General features: G+C 42.3%; 1 protein-coding gene across 3 annotated transcripts in view; it reads right to left on the reverse strand.

The window, feature by feature from the left end:
* The window catches only part of TRIO (trio Rho guanine nucleotide exchange factor), a 433,666-nt gene that overhangs the window by 164,427 nt on the left and 250,381 nt on the right, over positions 1 to 18,858 (reverse strand). For all 3 annotated transcript variants that reach the window (XM_054017964.1, XM_054017965.1, XM_054017966.1), the window contains exons 12-15: positions 17,324 to 17,493; positions 16,105 to 16,279; positions 6,693 to 6,888; positions 5,871 to 6,037 (exon numbers count right to left, since the gene is read on the reverse strand). In XM_054017964.1, the coding sequence (XP_053873939.1) occupies positions 5,871 to 6,037; positions 6,693 to 6,888; positions 16,105 to 16,279; positions 17,324 to 17,493 (708 nt within the window). The remainder of the gene's footprint in view (positions 1 to 5,870; positions 6,038 to 6,692; positions 6,889 to 16,104; positions 16,280 to 17,323; positions 17,494 to 18,858) is intronic.

Raw genomic sequence — 18,858 nt, forward strand, 5'->3', positions numbered from 1 at the left:
GACTTTTGAATGCTCATGTGTGAGTAGTTCTGCTCTCCCACCAAGTGTGAACCCCACTGTCTGACACTCACAAGAATAGAATCCCATTTGGTTCCCAGTGCAATACAAAAGTGGTAGCACCCATACACATCAGTAGCGGGTTTAAAACACGAAAAAGTCAAGTAACTGGTTAGGGTGTTGCAGAACCACAGTAACTCTGAGTTGGATCTCCCCTTCCAGCAGGGGGAACAGCGCCAAGCCTAGTTCTCCCTCTGACAGCTCAGGAAGTTACAAACAGTAAGACCTCTCTTGACACATGCATGCATACGAACTTATGTTCTGTTTATATTATGTCACTTCCCCCTCTCACGCTGTCAAAAATGTCACCATGTTTATATGATTACCTGCCAATACCTAGTTCTACAGTTAATCACTTAAAGGTGGAGTTGTCATGATACACTGAAAGCATGTCAGGGACGGGAAACCAGAAAGGAAGTTAAAGAAATTAAACATTCTATATAGTCTCAAAGAGAAAAGAGTTAATGTAGAAAAACATAGAAATGCAGAGTTAAGGTACCTCAAACAACTACAACTCTGTTCTCATGCTCCCACCAACTTGCCTACCCTACTGTAAGGTATCTGTACTCAGAACAAGCTTCACAGCTCCAGTAACTGACCTTTAGAGTTGCACTTTTTGCAGGTTTGGCCAGGAATATCTTAAATCAAGGTATTTTGGGGGTTCACTTATAGATTTTAACAAGTCTGCAGCTGTGGGGTATATGTAGCAAGAAGTATTATCCTAATAGGAAGAGTATATGGGGCTTATGATATCTGCAGCCACAGAAAATCTAATGAATGTATATTTGAGAAGTTAAAATGGTGGTGAATTCCCCAACATTTGTCATAAATCAACTTGCCAGGAAGACTGGAGTGAGAATTGTATAGGTTTCGAAGACAGATAGTTAGTACTGATGTATTGTCAAGTTAAGTGCCATGGAGGATGGATCTATTCATGTAGATGGGGCAACTGTTAGCATGCAGAGCATAATACAGCAAAGAAATTGTGTTGGTCATACTGTCAAAGTTTAACTGCATATGGGCATCATCTCCTCTCAGCTATTATTAACAGTTCTCAACATCACAGTTTCTAAACAAGGAGGATGGTCATTTAGATCCACAAAAAGCTTCTTCCAGCTGCATTTCATATTAGATCGTTTCTCCTTTCCCCAGTTCAAGGAAACTGCTAGCTTGTTCTCTCCCTCATTAATATTTCTCATCTTCTATGACAGGAAGGCATATGATGGTCTCATAAGGTGCAGTGGAACAGAGCTAAGGTGCAATTCCACTCCTTGTTATTTTATACATTTGACCTGGATAACTAATTACACTGGCCTACGATCTATTGGTTTATGCTACTTTAATGGACATAAAAAAAAAAATGTAGTTATTTCCTTAAGTTTTTTTTGAAAGTCTTAAGAATTCATCTGGTAAACTTTGGTTTTGTTCTTGGTTTCTCGAGCTAGAATGTATTTCAGTCTATATTTGTGAAGTATTACTATGGTATAATGTCAACACAGGAGCTTTTGAATGGCTCAGAGCTGAATGGGGGCCTCACAAACCCTGCAGGAGCCCACTTCTATGATTGGGACATATGTTAAACCCCATAATCTCTGGTGGCCCCACTACAGATATCAGGAAGTCAATGGATATAACAAACACGATCAGAACACAGATTTTCAATTTTTTTTTTAAATCTCAGTTAAAATTTAACAATCAACTTTCTGAAAATAGCGTTAAGACTCGAGTGTTGACACTGAGAAACAAGCAAGTTTTGTAAAGGTTAAATGGAGTTTCATGAGGCAAAAACTGTTAGATTACTTATGGAACAAGCACAATACCCTTATTTTTCAAGCCAATCTCTGATGTGTGTTGCATCCAGTTTACCTTTCACTTCCCCCAAAAATTCTCTTCTAGCCAGACACCACACATCTCTGGAGTGCAAGTCAAGCTCTATTAGTCCCTACATCTGAAGCAATCTCTCTTCTTGCACACCAAGCATCCTGAGTCCCCTCCAAGTCCTACCTCAAACCCCTTCTTCTATACCACTCTCTGCTACTATCTACTCTTGCCCTACCCAATTCTATTAGGCATCTTAATTTAGCAAGCAAAACTTTTATGTGATGTATTAAAGCCTCTGTTCCTCTTTTAGCCCTTCCCCTACCTTCTCATTTTCCATTATCTTTCTAGCTTGTGGTTTTATCTACCTTTTTTTTTTTTTTTTTTTTTGGGAAAAAATTTTACCACTGTTGTCAGAAATAAAAACAGCTGCACCAGTGATAGGCACTAGCAGCCATAGGTGTTTTTATCACCATGTCCATTTGTTGTGCTCAGAGCAGGGATGGACAACTCCGATCAAAATATAAGTAGTTGCAAGAGCCTCATCTTCACAATGCTCCCACCATTGTTGCTATCACTGCTGGAGCTGAGGGACAATTGTGGCAACTAAACCCAGCACAGGCACGGCTTATTTGTTTCCATTAGATGGTAAACAGCTTGAGCTATGGACCCCTTTTTCTTTGCAGGGCACCATGCCACGCTGCTGCGATACGTAAATGAATCATGAAAAAAAGTCAGCAGTAGCAGCAGTTTTGACAGTTAGTGGGGGAGTCAAAATGATGACTAAACTGAAAAGCTGGTTACAATCTTAGCTCTGGAGAGAGAGTGTCTCTCCATAACGTAATGGATGCTTATGCCCAGTTCAACAACAGTAAATTGGGCAGGAAATCACAGTAATTTAACCCTGGAAACCATGTGTTCAGGGCTTCCGGCAACAAAATACAAACAGAACAGTCTGAAAAGGAGGTTTACTATGTCATGTTACTCTCAGATAGTGCACGGGCTGTGACCTGCTGAGTTACAAAGCTTTTTCCAGTTCAGAGGAAACAGCAAGTGGTCCTGCTTCCTGGCTTAAAACGCCCCCAAAAAACTCATGTATTTGTATTAAGGGAATAAAAGTCAGAAGAAATAAAAGTTACTAGTCCCAAAACACTTCAAAGGGTGTTAGTAGAATTCTAAGGGGACCACACAAACAGAAAGTATCAGATCATGTTTTTAGATTCAGACACTTTTCAGTCTCAAGATGAGAGAAGCATTTTTAGATTATATGGATAAGGAGCGATGAACTTACAAATTAAGTGTTTAAGATATACATGCACCCTCTCAGTTATGTGTTTAAATAAGTATTTATATTAAACACAGTTTATGAACTTATTTGAAAATTCAAACACCTTTGAAAAATGTGACAGGTCAAGAATGACAGTATTAGAGTTAATATAAAACTCTAGACAGATAGAGATGGGTTCTTAATTGTTGATATTAAGGTATCACCTCGAGACAAGCATAATGGGGCCCTGATTTCTGTTATGACCTATACTAACCATAAGAGAGACTTGCCTTGAAAAACTTACAATCTAAATATTCTTTATAGGTTGCACACTTTCATGTGAACATTCATAAATCTGAAGGGACAAAAAAAAAAGAAACATAGAAAGATGCTCTGTAAACAACCTATCTCCTGGGTGGGAATATTACTGTTTTGTGACTAGGCAGTATGAACAATACTATCTTGGCAAGTGTTTTTTATTTACAACACTCGAAATATGCTCTAGTTCTAAAGGGCCTGATCCAACTGCCTTTTAAGTCAGCTAAAAGATTCCCACAAACTTACTTCAAGAAGAAGAGGGGTCCAATCTCAGCAATCAACATCTATATAAGAGGCTTATGCTAAATGTTTTTAGTACTTTGGTTTTCAATGCCCACTTTAGCTAGGATTACTAATCACTCAGAAAAAAGAAAAGTCACGCAGCGTTTACAGAATAAATCCTGAAAACACATCTTAAGCGTGACACAGACATTTGTCAGCAGTATACCTCTGTCAACTGCTGTAGGACATGTGATCAGCAACACACGTCAATGCAATTTTCAACTGCTCCTCCTCTCTCGCTCCCTGGTCCCCCAGCTCTCATACACAAATGCAGGTGACAGGACAGTGTATGCTGTAGTAAGAATTACGTATGTGATTAAACCGTAAATGTAGTATGCCAGGGAATATGAACCAAGTACTGCATCCTATATTCTAACATGAGATTGTTTCAACCTCACTGGAAAGGGAGGGGTAATGCAGCTGATAATACCATTCTGGTCCATCAGCATTTCATAAAGAAAAGATCCTGTCTCAGCTGGTAAGTGAATCTCTGCAATCAAGAGTATATTGTGCAGGTTGGACATCATAACCAATTGGCACTTTCCTTTCATCCTCACAAGACAGCATGTAATAAATAACAGAAGGCCATCTAAGCTAAATCATTGTAAAATCTCTTCTACCTCATTCCTCTTACATTAAAACAGTAGTTTACACTCTGTAATCATTCTAACAAGCACGGCCTAGAGTGTAACAGTCTGCACGCTGGCCAACTATAAACATTTAGAGCAGGGGTAGGCAACCTATGGCATGTGTGCCGAAGGCGGCACGCGAGCTGATTTTCAGTGGCACTCTCACTGCCTGGGTCCTAGTCCCCTGAACCAGTGGCGCTGCATTTTAATTTAATTTTAAATGAAGCTTCTTAAACATTTTAAAAACCTTATTTACTTTACATACAACAATAGTTTAGTTATATATTATAGACGTATGGAAAGAGACCTTCTAAAAACATTAAAATGTATGACCGGCACGCAAAACCTTAAATTAGCGTGAATAAATGAAGACTCGGCACACCACTTCTGAAAGGTTGCCGACCCCTGATTTAGATACTTCAAGTAACATTAAAATAGGGTGGTCACATACTTCACAGCTTCTGCAGGCTGAGCTTGCACATCAGGGGCTCCTTGCACTCCTTCATTCCCTTTCATAAGTTCCCAGGGGGGAGGGGGAGCTTCCATCCTCCCCCTCTACTTCAGGGTTCCCTACAACCCACCTCAACCCCTTCCCTCATACCAGGGGCTCTTTATGCCCCCCCGCTCTCTCCTATTCTATATGCCAGGGGCTCTGTGCGCCGACCCCCCCACCCCCCATTCCCAGGTTCCCCAGTCTTCCATCACCCAGGTCCCCCATTGCCTTCCTGTCTGGGAGTAAGACATTCAGGGTGCCAACATTTTAAACTCTATTTGGACAATGGATAGAGCTCAGATGGGGACTGCCATTACGCTGGAAGGTGCTAATAGGAGCTAGAAGACGTTCATGGCTGTCATCAACCAGATCTTAGACCTATGGACAATTAGAGCTGGCTGAAGCTGCTGGCTCTGTTCACCAGGTGCAAGGGCTCTGTGTGCCCCTTTTCCCCCTTCTGGCTTTCCTAATTTCACCAAAATCAATAGAGTTCTGGCCACCAATACCTAAAACCATCTCCAAAATTTTGGATTTGTCTACACGCAGCATTCCATGAAAGGCAGAGAGATGCCATCAAGTTGAGTGAAAGGCCTCACTTCGCTCAGCCAATCCGATGTGCCCTGCTGTTACGCATTATCCCTCCTTACTGGTAGGTGCTGCAAGCAGGGCACCCGAGCTACTCGCACTGCAGAGCTCAGGGAAGATTTCAAAGGATTTTTTACTGTCTGCTACAGGGAAGATACAAAAATGGACTGAACAGTGTAACTGCTCTTCAGACAGCATTGTCCCATAGCAAACTGTAATTGTTAACAACAATTAAACTGGTATTATCCGCTTTGAGAGTTGAGTGTGCTAGATGCTTAATTCTCAGGCCAAAAACCTGCAAGAACAAGAAGTTAAAACACTTTTTTCTTACAACATAGCTATCTTATTTGCATACATATGTCTATATATGGAACATATACACACACCTACTCACAACGCACAGAACATATTTAGCTCATACCTGTTTGACTTCAGCCTGCAGGTGGCGCAGCTGTACACACTGTTCTAAGTGTTTCCGATGCTGTTCCGCTGCTGAGTCCAGCTCCTGTTGTTTCTCATGAAGAAATTCCAGCAGATCCTGAACACGAGTTGCCATATCTACATCTCTGTCACAAAGCAGCTCCACACCTGTGGAGACCCATTAATTTGAAACATACCTGGATCTAATTTCCAGGGGAGTTACATATTATAGTTATTATATACCAACCATTTTAATTTCAGTAAAATATACTTAAATCTCGAAGAATTTGATTAAGGAACTTAAACATTATTTCCAGGTGTTTTACAATGAGCAAGTGAATGCTCAACATTATCTTGGGAAAAATCCTTAAAGTCTATAATGATATCTTGTGAAGGATTAAATGCAGCAGGATATTGCAAAGAAAATCAAGTGAAAAGGATTAAGAAACTAAAATATGAATTGCTTTTACTTGTAAAGTCAATGCATAATTTACAGACATGACTGATCTCAAAATAAATTCCGTGTACTATTAATTCTATTCCTCTTTCAATTTACTTTCACTTCCTACAGAGTTCCCTCCACCCCTACTTTAAACCTGAGCATTTTAATTGTTAGTAGGATCTACTTTATTAGTGCTCAGCATGCTTCATCTAATTTATTTAAATGCTATGGAATTATTTTCAAGAAGCAAAATACATGTCCACTCCCCTCTTGATTGTGATTAACGGGGATCGATGCCACTTTCAGAAGCCCTGTTAGTATCAGTTTGGATAATCCCTCTAAAGATATTAACCGGAATAAGATGGGACAGATCCATCTTACCAGAAGCCTGCACTTCATTGACATACTGCAGCAGATCTTGTCCTTGGTGGATGACATCAAAGGTCAGGTTATTCATGGTCAGGGCTTTGTCTGCATGGTGCTGGAGTCTCTGCTCTGCTATTGTAAGATCTTCTGTGTCGAAATCGTTCATCTGCTGAGAAAGCTCATCATTCCACGACTCAAGGTCTGAAATTATCTGATACAGAGAAAGGAGAGGATTTTATTGGGATTAATAACTACAACTTGTTCCATTTGTACCAGAGAATCAGATGATCAGGAATTCAAAAAAAAGTTAGAAGAACTATGCTTTCCTCCCCCATCTGTTCTTTCCCCAGCTAACAACTTCATAATATCCATTCAGCAGAACATCTAAGCTACAGACTAACATAACTATTACTGACTTGTATAAACACTGGGCTGTCTGAGCAAGTTTTGGAAGTTATTAGTTTTGTGATGTATGCAGGCAAGAAAATTCTGCTAATTTGGCAGGTAAGGAATTCCTCCTTGAGGTTAGCACTGGCTCTGTAGGCCAACAGCAGAGCGTGCATGTGGGTGTGTGCGCGCACGCATGCACTTTTAATATCAATTTACAAGCACATCACTTTGTAGGCAGCAGAATTATCGTGTTTGTACCCATGGGTAAAAGAAATAAACTTTGGCATAACACCTCAGGTAGGAAATCTATTTGCTTACGCTAAGAGTGGTAATAAACAACAGTCATATAGCAGCATAGTGTGCCAGTTTAGCCTTCAGCTACACCACTCAGGTGCATTAATAAAATGAACCAATAACACCACACCTTTGTGAGCAGGAACTGTCGGTTTTCTTGAGTGTGTTCCATTACTAGCTAACTGCTTAACAAAACTCTTATAGTAGTATATTGAGAATTTTATGAAGAAATACTCAAGTGCAGTAATTATATAACCTATCCAATCAATCTTACATTCTGAATTCTTGCTTTTAAGTGTACCCAAACTTAGTTTACGTATCTCTTGACACAGCTCCAACTTCAATTACATGGTATTTTAGCAAACACTATTTTAGTACTTCAAATCAAATGCAAAGTCGTTTTGTTTCTTCCCAGGCGAGTATTTTTCCATGTGTCAATTTGAAAATTAGCAGCACTCTTGTAGCTGATACCATCGGGGGGATGTTTACATGACAAGCACTAGAGCAGCACAGCTGCAGCACTGCAACTATGCCGCTGTAGCATAGACACTTACTACAGTGATAGAAGGTTTTTTCCCCCGTCACTGTAGTAAGCCCATCCCTTCAAGAGGAAGCAGCTAGTTTGACAAAAGAATTCTTCCACTGACAAAGCGCTGTCTACACCATGGCGTAGGTTGGCTTAACTAGGTCGATTTAAGTTTTGGGTGTAGACCAAGCCTAAGGCATAAACAACTATCAGAAACTGCAAACAGTTAATTAAAAAAAAACAAAGGCAATTTATACAAAAGTTAGCACAGTATCCCAATAGAATATCTGCAAGCCTCACTGTTGATCAGGCTGGATTACTTTCTTGTGATAGGTTAGAAAAAGATAAACAGCCAATGGACTCAAACAAACCTGTTTCATACAGAGAAATCTCAAACACCAAATGATCTGGGGCCTATTATCTATGTTTTACTACAAAACCTTTTTGGACTCCCATGTGTTTCACTGAAAATTGGTACTGGCATGGGAAAAGAATCATCCTACAAACCAATTTGTTGGGACAAGCCCATTCCTAGGGCACTGGGATTTTGGGAGCAAGATAGATGGGCACCAACAGCAGTTAGGAGAGAGAGGTAGAAAACACTGAAAACCAGATAGTCCATCTAAGAGGTGCTCATGCAGTACAACTGGTCACGCACCAGGAGGCGGTGTAAGCTGGGTAGTATGAATGCAGGTCTTGGGGCTGTTGCCTAACTGGCTATGGGAAAAACTGGCACTATTATAGGGGACTGTAACATGGTGAGGGGCTCTGACACTGATCTGCCAAGGGGTTACTCAGGATTGAAAAGTTACAAGAACACAGGAAAGCTGCACAAAAATCTTGATTGGTACCCATTGGGTTTATCTGGCCATGTGGGACAAAAAAGCTGATCAGAAAGGATCACAGCTTAAGCAATGGGTAGAAGGGTTATGTGCTTGGATGCATTTTTTCCTCTGATTATTTTGCTTACTAGACATCATGCAAATTAGCCACTTAAACACACAGTATTTTAAAACTGTAACATAGGCATGTTTTGAGGTATGCCATATTGGATCCCTTAGGGAATGTCCACTCTCAGGATGGCATGCAGACACTGCACACCGAGCTAGCAGAGGTATAAATGGCAGCACAGACAGTGAGCCAGGGCTTTGGTGAGTCGAGTTTCTGGAACAAATTACTAAACCATCAGTTTGTAAGTACCTCCAGGATAACAGGGTCGAATAGCCAACATAAATTTGTCAAGAACAAGTGATGCCAAACGAACTTAATTTCCTTCTTTGACAGGGTTACTGGCCTGGTGGTTAGGGAAAAAGCAGTTGGAGTGATAAAATTTGATTTTAGTGTGGCTTTTGACACAGTCCCACATGACATTCTTATAAACAAACTGGGGAAATCCAGTCTAGATTAAATTACTACAAGGTGGATGCACAACTAGTTGAACGACCATACTCAAAGAGTAGTTATCAATGGTTCGCTGTCCAACTGGTAGGGTGTATCTAGCGGCATCCTGCAGGAATCTGACACGTGTCTGGTACTAGTAAACATTTTCATTAATGACAAGGATAATGGAGTTGATGGTATACTCGTAATATTTGCACGATATGACGATGGGAGGGGTTGTTAACACTTCAGAGGTCAGGATTAGAATTCAAAAGGACCTCGAAAAATTGGGAGAATTGGTCTGAATTCAACAAGATGAAATTCAGTGAAGATAAGTGCAAAGTACTTAACTTAGAAAGGAAAAATCAAATGCACAAATACAAACTAGGGAATACGTGGGTAGGTGGTAGTACTGTTGACAAGGATCTGGGGGTTATAGTGGATCACAAAATGAATATAAGTGAACAATGTGATGCAGTTGGAAAAAAGGTAATTATTTTAGGGTGTATTAACTGGATTGTTGTATAAGACAAGGGATGTAAATCGTCCGCTCTCCTCAGCACTGGTGAAGCCTCAGCTAGAATACGGTGTCCAATTCTGGGCACCACCGTTTAGTAAAGATGTGATCAAACGGGAGACAGTCCAGACGAGAGTGAGCCAACAACAATGATAAAAGGTTTACAAAACCTGACGTATGTGGAAAGGATAAAAAAACTGGGCACGTTTAGTCTTGAGAAAAGAAGACTGGGGCCGTGTCTGAGAATAGTCTTCAAATATGTTAAGGGGTGTTCTAAAAAGAGGACAGTGATCAACTGTTCTCCATGTCCACTGATGGTAGGACAAGTAGTATTGGGCTTAATCTGCAGCAAGGGAGATTAAGGGCATGTCTTCACTACCCGCCGGATCGGTGGGTTGCAATCGATCTATTGGGGATTGACTTATCGCATCTAGTGAAGAAGTAATAAAATCAATCCCCGATGGCTCTGCCGTCGACTCCAGAAATCCACCGCGGCAAGAGGCGGAAGCGGAGTCGACGCGGCAGTGGTTGACTCGCCGCCGTCCTCACAGCCAGGTGTGTCGACCTAAAATACGCAACTTCAGCTACGCTATTCACGTAGCTGAAGTTGCGTATCTTAGGTTGACCTCTCCTCCTCCCTCCCCCGCCCAGTAGTGTAGACCTAGCCTAAGTTAGATATTAGGAGAAACTTTCTAACTATAAGGATAGTTAAGAACTGGAATAAACTTCCAAGGGAGACTGTAGAATCCCCATTGGACAAACACCTGTCAGGAATGGTCTAAGTGCAGGGGGCTGGGCTTGATAACATCTTGAGGTCTCTTCCAGCCCTATTTTATTATGATTCTATAACAGTACCCATGGATTTAAATATTGCAGAATTGTGCTATTGCTTGAGAAATCAAGTAGTTTATTTTCACTATCAAAGCTAAGTAAAACAGTAACCACCACAAACAGTTAACAGAGCTGAGTGCCAACGTAGTGACAGTCAAGTTTGAGCATTACTTTCTGTTTAAAAACGGACTACTCTAAGCGCTTTAAAATCCTCATGCTGCCTCTGATTGGCTTGAAATTTGTTGTGCCTCATGGTGGATACTGGGTAATATCAGTGGCCCAAATATGGGATCATTTGAGCAAAGACTTCCAAGATACAGCCTCCCCTTACCACAGCATTTTAGAAAGTCATCTAAGGGCTTGTCTACACTGGCACTTTACAGCGCTGCAACTTTCTCGCTCAGGGGTGTGAAAAAACACCCCCCTGAGCGCAGCAAGTTACAGCGCTGTAAAGCGCCAGTGTAGACAGTGCACCAGCGCTGGGAGCTATTCCCCTCGTGGAGGTGTTTTTTTTAAGAGCGACTACACAAGCCACAACTACACAAGCCATGTTGAAGCGCTGCCATGGCTTAATGTTGCCAGTGAAGACATGCCCTAGTGTTTTAGCATGATTTTTCAGACACCTAAAGCTTAACCTATGGCTCTGATCCTTCCCAACTAGATCTCAGTCAATCAGCACTGCTCTCAGTTAGTGCACAGCACCCACTACCCTGCTGGGGAAGCAATATTGAAGTAGTTGTTAACTTTAGAGTAAGGAACTTCTAATCAGCTTGTGCTAACTTGGCACAAAGATTCAAGCATATATGTTCAGCAAGACCAGGACTTTGTTAACAGCAAAAGGGCTTCCAGGCCATCTGTTGTCACAGCAACTGGGTGGCTCAAGGTGACAAGTTATGTTTACTGAACCTAAGCAACTCCCATGCATTGTGAGTTCAAGCCCCACCCTTGGCAGCGCTTACAGAGTGTGTGCTGTGCATATTTCTTGTTCTCTGCCTGCATCCAGCAAAGGCTCTTTTGGGGAATTTTGCCCTGACACCAAAATTTCTGCTTTAACGTGCTCTAAAATCTAAATGCAAAGTCTGATTTTACTTAAGAATTGCTGTCAAGGAATTAAACCAAGTGAAGATGAAAGACCCTAGACAATCAGGGTCTTCAGCTGTTTCCTAAGCAACAGAAGTGAGTATGATCAAAGAAGAGCATGTTACTGGCCAGTTTGGTCAAGGGTTTCCTTTTAACAGCCCCTGCCCCTTACATGAGCTACTCCTAACATTTTCAGACTCCTATAAACTTTTGTGGGGCAGAAGCAGGAAGATGAGGTGGGGGGGTTGGAGCAGCAAGGGGGTGGGTTGGGTAGTAGAGGGAGTGTGTTCTCTGTCCCTTTGCAAAACTTCCCCTGTAGGGCGGAGCTTTGGCACAGCTACTGAGAAGTGAGAACACTCTAGACAGCCACCTTTGTTAGGGTAAGGGAGCCTTCAAACACTGTTTGCCCCACATTCTTCCCTTCCCTCCTCTGCGCTGCTCCTCCGGCCCTGGATGAGCCCATTCACAGCCCCATCTCTTAGAGACACACCTGGGTGCCAAGAGTGAGCCAGGATTTGGGGACTCTGAGCCAGTCTCCTTGCCCACGCCCACGCGTGAGATGGGATCTGGGGAACCCTGTCCCTCTGGAAGGTTCTGAGCCCCTCTCCCTAACCCCCCATAGGTGAATGAGAATGCAGGGGGTTCTGCTCCTCTGGACACTTCTAAGCTTCACTCCTGCCCTGCAGCATGAGACAGAATCTGGGGGGCCATGACCCTCTGAGAAGGTCAGAGCCCCAAATCGCTATTGCTTTTGTGAGCTAACATCTGGAGGTCCCTGACCCTCTGGATCGGGAACTGAGAGGAGACATGCTTGGAGCAGGCACAAAACATGGAAACTGAGGAGCTGAGTTGGCCCACAAGAGCAGCAATCCTGGAAGGGGGGGGGGGGGGGACCAGATAATAGTGAAGAACAGGCACTTAGATGAATGCTGCAGTAACTCAGAGCTATTGATTCAGACTGTATTCATCTCTGTAGAGTGCCCTCGTTCTGCTGAGAACTTCTCACTGACATTAATGGGCCACTTCTACATGTCTCCTATGCTGTAAATGGATGTGCAGAGTCCTATCCCCTACACTTGGCCTAGATGGGGGGAGGGGAGGAGAACACACTGATTGTCCACTCTCTTGCCTCCAGCAGGTTCAGGCAGCTCACAGTCCCATCACCTTCCCACATCCCCTTCAACTTTGCAGGGGGCATGGAGTGGCAAGGATGAGGGTGGAGCTGGTGTGAGAGAGTGGAGCTCAAAACAACAGGTACGTGGGGGTGGGGGGTGGGGGGTGGGGGGAGTTGGAGCAGTGGGCGTGATGGAGGAAATGCTGGAGTAACTGGAGCAGTGGAAGGCAAGTCTGAGCACAGGGGAAGGAACATGTGGGTCAGAGCAGTGCGGAGGGAGTGTTGGAACAGTGTCAAGGGGAAAGGAAGGGGTCAGAGCTGTGAAGTGGGGATGCTGCAGGGCTTCAGCCAATGCATCCATCCAATCACAGGAACTGACATGGCCCCTATCACTGACGTATCTGAACACCTCACGATCTTTATTGTATTTACCCTCACAACTCCCCTGTAAGGCAGGTCGATGCTACTTGTTTTTTAAATAGATGGGGAACAGACATAGGGAGACTCCCCACTAACTCCATGCTAGTCCCTGCAGCCTCTCCTCAAACTGCAGGTCCCATGCTGATGCCAGTTTCTCTGTGGGGAGAAGGGAGAACCAGGCTGTGCTGGCCAGGTGGAGAGAGGGGAGATGATGAGGGGGTCAGTGAAGTGATCAACATGCAGCCAGTGCCTTCTGTAGCCAGAGTAATCATTGCTAAGGAGCCAGAGGCAGTGGAGAGGGAGAGCTGGGCTATAGTAAAAGGAGGTTGTGATGGGGCATCTGCCCACACTGTCAGAAAAGAGGTTAAAAGCAGCCCTAGGGAGGCTGCGCTGGGAGGCAGCCAATCACAGAAGGGCTTATAGGAGCAACCAATCAGGGCCTGGCTGGCCCATATAAGAAGGGCAGCAGAACAGAGCAGTGAGAGTCACTCCGTGGAGCTTGAAAAGGGAGGAGGAGTGGCTGCCTTGTAGGCAGAGGGCAGCAAGTACCCTGCGCAGAGCAGTGCTGCAGGCAGAGACCCAGGGAGCTAAAGGCAGCTCCTAGTAGGCTGCAGAGATCTGCAGACTAAGGCCCTGACACAAGGGCAAGGAGGGTGCTGGAGCCACTGAAGGAAGGGGCTAGACCGTGGATTACAGTTTGCACTGAAGGAAGTGGCTGGACAGTAGACTGCAGGTTCCCCCGGAAGGGGGGATAGAATGTGTGGCACAGCTGGAGGGCAGTGTCACTGAAGAGGACGCCGCGGTCCTGGGAGTGACGTGGGTTCAGGAATAGAGGTGACAGCGCTAATTCCCCAGACAGCCAGCAGGAGGTGCCGTAGTGGTGAGGCATGCCCTGTCACAGGGGTGCTGTGAATTTTTTTTTAAACAAAGGTAATTAAATGCCGAAAATGTCATTAACAGAAAGTTAAGGCTGCCTGGTGTGCCTTGTACCCTTCTGGAAGGTGGAGAGTGGCTAAACCTGGTGAAAACCAGGAAATACAAAGTTAAGGTCCACACCACTCTTGCAACACAACTGTGACTGTTTCCTCTCTGAGGATACTCTGCCTTCATAGATACTACACAACACTTTGGGAACAGCGCACATAAGCACTCTAGAATGAAGTGTAACACTTTTCCTTAGCTAAGGCAATACTCAGGTTTAATTCAGATGTAGCAAATAGAAGCTACCTGTACCTGGCCTACACTCAAACACTGTGCCTACTCCACATAAACCACCCTTCACTCTTGCCCTGTAGATTCCTTCTGAGACATTGCCTTCACGTAACCCTCAGTAAGCCCTTGAGACCAGTGAGGTATGTCACCAGACCACTGACAGTCCCTATGTCAGACAGACACCTTTGTGCACCTCTGTTGACATGCTACCAAATTCAGTGCTGAAATGAGGCATATTTGATTCCTCAAGGTACACAAGCACCTCTCTACTCATTGCAGTTCTGCCAAGTTGCCCCAACAAATCACTCCACCATTCAGAACAGAAACACCTAGCACAATGACTGTAGCTAGAATGCATGCAGATAAATACTGGAATTCAGGTGTGTGGAGCACAGTGCAAACAATGGCATGTTCTTAGTTTTCCCTCATATCTCCTTATAGTAGATATACTCTGTTGTTAAATATCTGTGTAACGCAGGCCAGAATTTCACCCAATTACTCCTGCATTGGACCTAACAGTTTTGGTCTGACTAAAGCATCTTTCAATAAGATTCTTGATTTGAAGACATGAAGAGACTGAGAAACCACCACATCTCAGTAGTTTGTTAACCTTTGCACCCCCTTTCTAGCCATTTCTCGTGGCTATTGCCAGCTCCATAGGGCAGAGTTAAGGTTGCATTGTGGAGGTTGGCATGAACCTTAACTCTTCAATTCTTTGTTTTCACAGGTTTAAATTTAGCCACTCTCCACATTCAGGCACCACTGGTCAGCTTTAATTCTTCATTAAGTTTCTGAGAATTTTTGTGGGCATTTATAGTATCAAACAGCAGTTAAGAGCTTGGGTTGTTTTGTTTTTTTTAAAAGGATACATGATTAACCCAACAGCATCTTTGAAAGGCCATCTTACTAACAAACGGGGAATCTAGATTCTTCTGTGGATTAATTTTATACATAAAGTTACTTAAAGTACGGATAGCCAAAAAGTGTTCACACCAATAGCAAGTATTTTCATCCAAGTGTTGGCCAGTCCACAAGCTGCTTGCAAGTTTGGGCAGGTTTTGCAGTAAAACTGAATGGGTGGGTTTTGTTATTTTAAATGCTATGGAAAAGTGTGGGGGGGGGGAGGGGGACTTTTTGTTTGTTTTAGTTGCAGCAGCTATGGCTTTCCAAGAGCAGCAAAAACAGCCATTCAGAAGCACTCTTGAGGTTTGATATATCTGCAACTGAGAGTCTCGTGTGCAGAAGAGGAAGAAAGGACGGTTATAACTACTACTGAATAGCATTAATGTAGTGTTTTTTCATACTTAAGCTCTTTACAGTGATTTCATCCTCAACACCCCTGTGAAAAAGTCAATTTGATAGTTTAACGCCCCATTTTACACATGGATTAACTGTAGCAGCAAGATTAAGTAATTTGCCAGTGGCCACAGAGTGTGTTTATCAGAGCTCGGATTAGAATGAAGGAGTCCTCAGCTTCCAGTTCTACACTCAGGCCATGCCACTCCCATAGTCTGGAGGAAAGCAAATCCATCAGACCATTCAGGTAACAACTAAACCAGTGAAATCATCATTTTCGTGTGTCAAAATATATCCTTCTTAGTATAAATCTTCCAATAGGTCTAAAGCAAATTTAATGAATGTTATGCACAAAACAGAGACTCACATCTATTGCATCTCTCTCAAATATGCGTAGCTGCAGGAAGAGTTCAAGCTTGATCTTGCGCTCCTGAAAAAGCTCCTCCATCTGAGACTGGGCCTCATCCAGCTGCTGCAGTACTGTCTCTATGTGATTGATGGAACTGTTGTGAGGGGTCTTGTTACTAGAAATGGCAGAATCCCTATTGAAAGCGGAAAGGAAGGAAAAGGGGTATTATGAAAAAAAGCAGCAGGAATTGGATTACATACAGTCAACCGTTAAACGTGCATGACAAAGCTCTTTAACTAAAACCATTAGTATGAACAACACTAGGAGGAAGCTGGCCTTGTTTCAGCACATAAGGTCCTTTGATAAATTATTAAAATTATGCAGTAGTAATTTAATAAAGCATCAGGATACTAGATTACTTTCTTTTTCTGCCTCAGTGTTCAACATATAGGCATATTCTTGTTTAATACATGTATTCAATCCACATTCTATTTGTGTCAAGAGTAAAATTTAAACCCATGTAAAACTTTTCATTTTGAAGAGGAAATGAGACATGATGACTACCTACTTAGTTGTATGCTAAATTACGTGATTCAATTTTACTTGAGCATAAAGCCAAAAAGAAAAAGAGAAAAAAAAAACCACCACCACCACCGATGAGGTAACACCCACTTCTGCAGAATACAGAAAGTGCCCAAGGATTTATTTAAGCTACCAGTAATGGACAGGACCACACGTTCACATTGCCTCTACAGGAAAAAAACCAATCATGTCACGTGCTAACATTCAAAAGAACTTCAAGTGTCAGTTTAAAACAAGCAGTCTCTTTAGAGAGGGCTGCTGCTCAGAGTTCAGTCATTCTTAAGCATGTCATGCCACACGGATGCCTCTGACTGATACCCCGCTGACTCATGTCACAGAGATAATTTATGGAGGCTAACTCTCCTTTATGCGAAGGTAATGTTTGTGAGCCTAACTTCCTGTAAACAAAGGGTTAGATAAGATCTGCATAGAATGAAACACATCTAGTAGTACTGCTAATATTTATATTCATGCAGGGTAGCTTCTTATACTCGCCCTTCCCCCCACAAAAAAATCAAGAGGGTAATGATTCATTATATGGGGGAAGTATATGCGGGAAGAGGCTTAAGGAGAAATATACCCAATGCTTTTAAAACACAATGTTGAAGAGATTTAACACCAACTTCTCTTAAAAAAAAAAAAAAAAAAGCATTACCTTAGTTGCTGTATAAGATCCTCCCCTTCCTTAATGACATTGACTGTAACCTGTAAAGTGGTCTGTTGCTGCTGGCCAAAGCGTTTGATCAAGTCTTGTACAGCCTCCACAGACTCTGCATAGACATCATCAAGCAGCTCTTTTTGTAACTCCTCGAGCCATGTCCATAGCTACAAGAGAAAAGAAGTGAACGCTGGTGTCAGGCAGACACTATCTCGTATGAATCTCCTTGGGAGAAGCAAACAGATGAGAAAGCCCACAAGATTTGCTTCTGTTTATACAAAATTCAGTTCTCAATGTTAAGAAAAAAATTGATGAACCCATGTCAGACAGAAGGTGTTCTCTTGCTGGAAAAACAAGTGGAGTTTTATCCATGCTGCTATGTTACCCTCTTTCCCATTCTCCTACTACATCGTATCGGAGCGACCAACACAGAATTCAGAGTCAGTCCCATCTGCAGCTCTGTGAGGTAGTCACTGGGAGGAAAATGCTATGGTAACACTCCCTGAGAGAAGGAAGGAAGGAAGGGAGATGTATCTCAATAGCTAAATTTACACTGCTGAGTGACACATACATAAAAGGTACATGGCACTGAGCAGTGGTCATGAAAATCAACAATAGCAGTCAAAGGGGTACATCAAAAATAAGCTGAATTTTCTGCTTTTCCTAGCCTCAGTGCAGAACACAATCTCAGGTAGTGTCCCTATGGAAAATATTCATCAGCTCTCAATACGTCACCTATTTAGCTAGGGCAATTATGAAGTCCACTTACTCAAATATAGAACCATACTAAATCCAGACAGAGTATATAACTTGCAATGCCAACTGGCTGAATTATTCATTTCAGTGTGATGCATAAAACAACTTGCAAGTACAGTATCTTGTTTACCCAGATCATTCTCTCTCTCATTTATCATGACCTCTCAAATTCTTGTGTCTGAACCTCATATGTTCATGAAATCTGGTCTTTTTTTTTTTTAATACTTTGATTTTATTTACTATTTCCAACGGGAAAAATAATTCCTATTTGAGGTCCCTCAAGAACAGAATTAAGATCTTACTCCAATTACCTTTGAACAGTTGCTTTGATAAACTGTACGAACATTACCTGTGATTTTCTCTAAAACCCTGAATATGACTCTAAACTATAATGCTGTTGGAAACTGATGACATTAGGCAGCAAATTTTGCTTAATTTCAAGACCTCTCACATGCTAGTAATGCTGCAATATCTTATGCAAAATTAAGGTTTTGATTTTTCTATTTAAGCATATATTCTAAGACCCTTGCCTATAATGTTGCTCTCAGACAAAAAAGATTCATAATATCCAATGAAAAATTAATTTGACAAAATACTTGTATGAAAAATAATGAAAAATTACAATTGTGGATTAAAAAAACACACAGCTTTACAACAACTATAATTAAAAAACTACAATACTCAACAATATTGTTTTAATTTCATTAACTATGTATTACCTTAGGTATATCTTAAAGTGACGCGAACAACCCAGTTTTCACAAAGCTGTACAGTTA

This window comes from Malaclemys terrapin, chromosome 2 (assembly GCF_027887155.1).
Source record: "Malaclemys terrapin pileata isolate rMalTer1 chromosome 2, rMalTer1.hap1, whole genome shotgun sequence".
NCBI lineage: Eukaryota > Metazoa > Chordata > Testudines > Emydidae > Malaclemys > Malaclemys terrapin.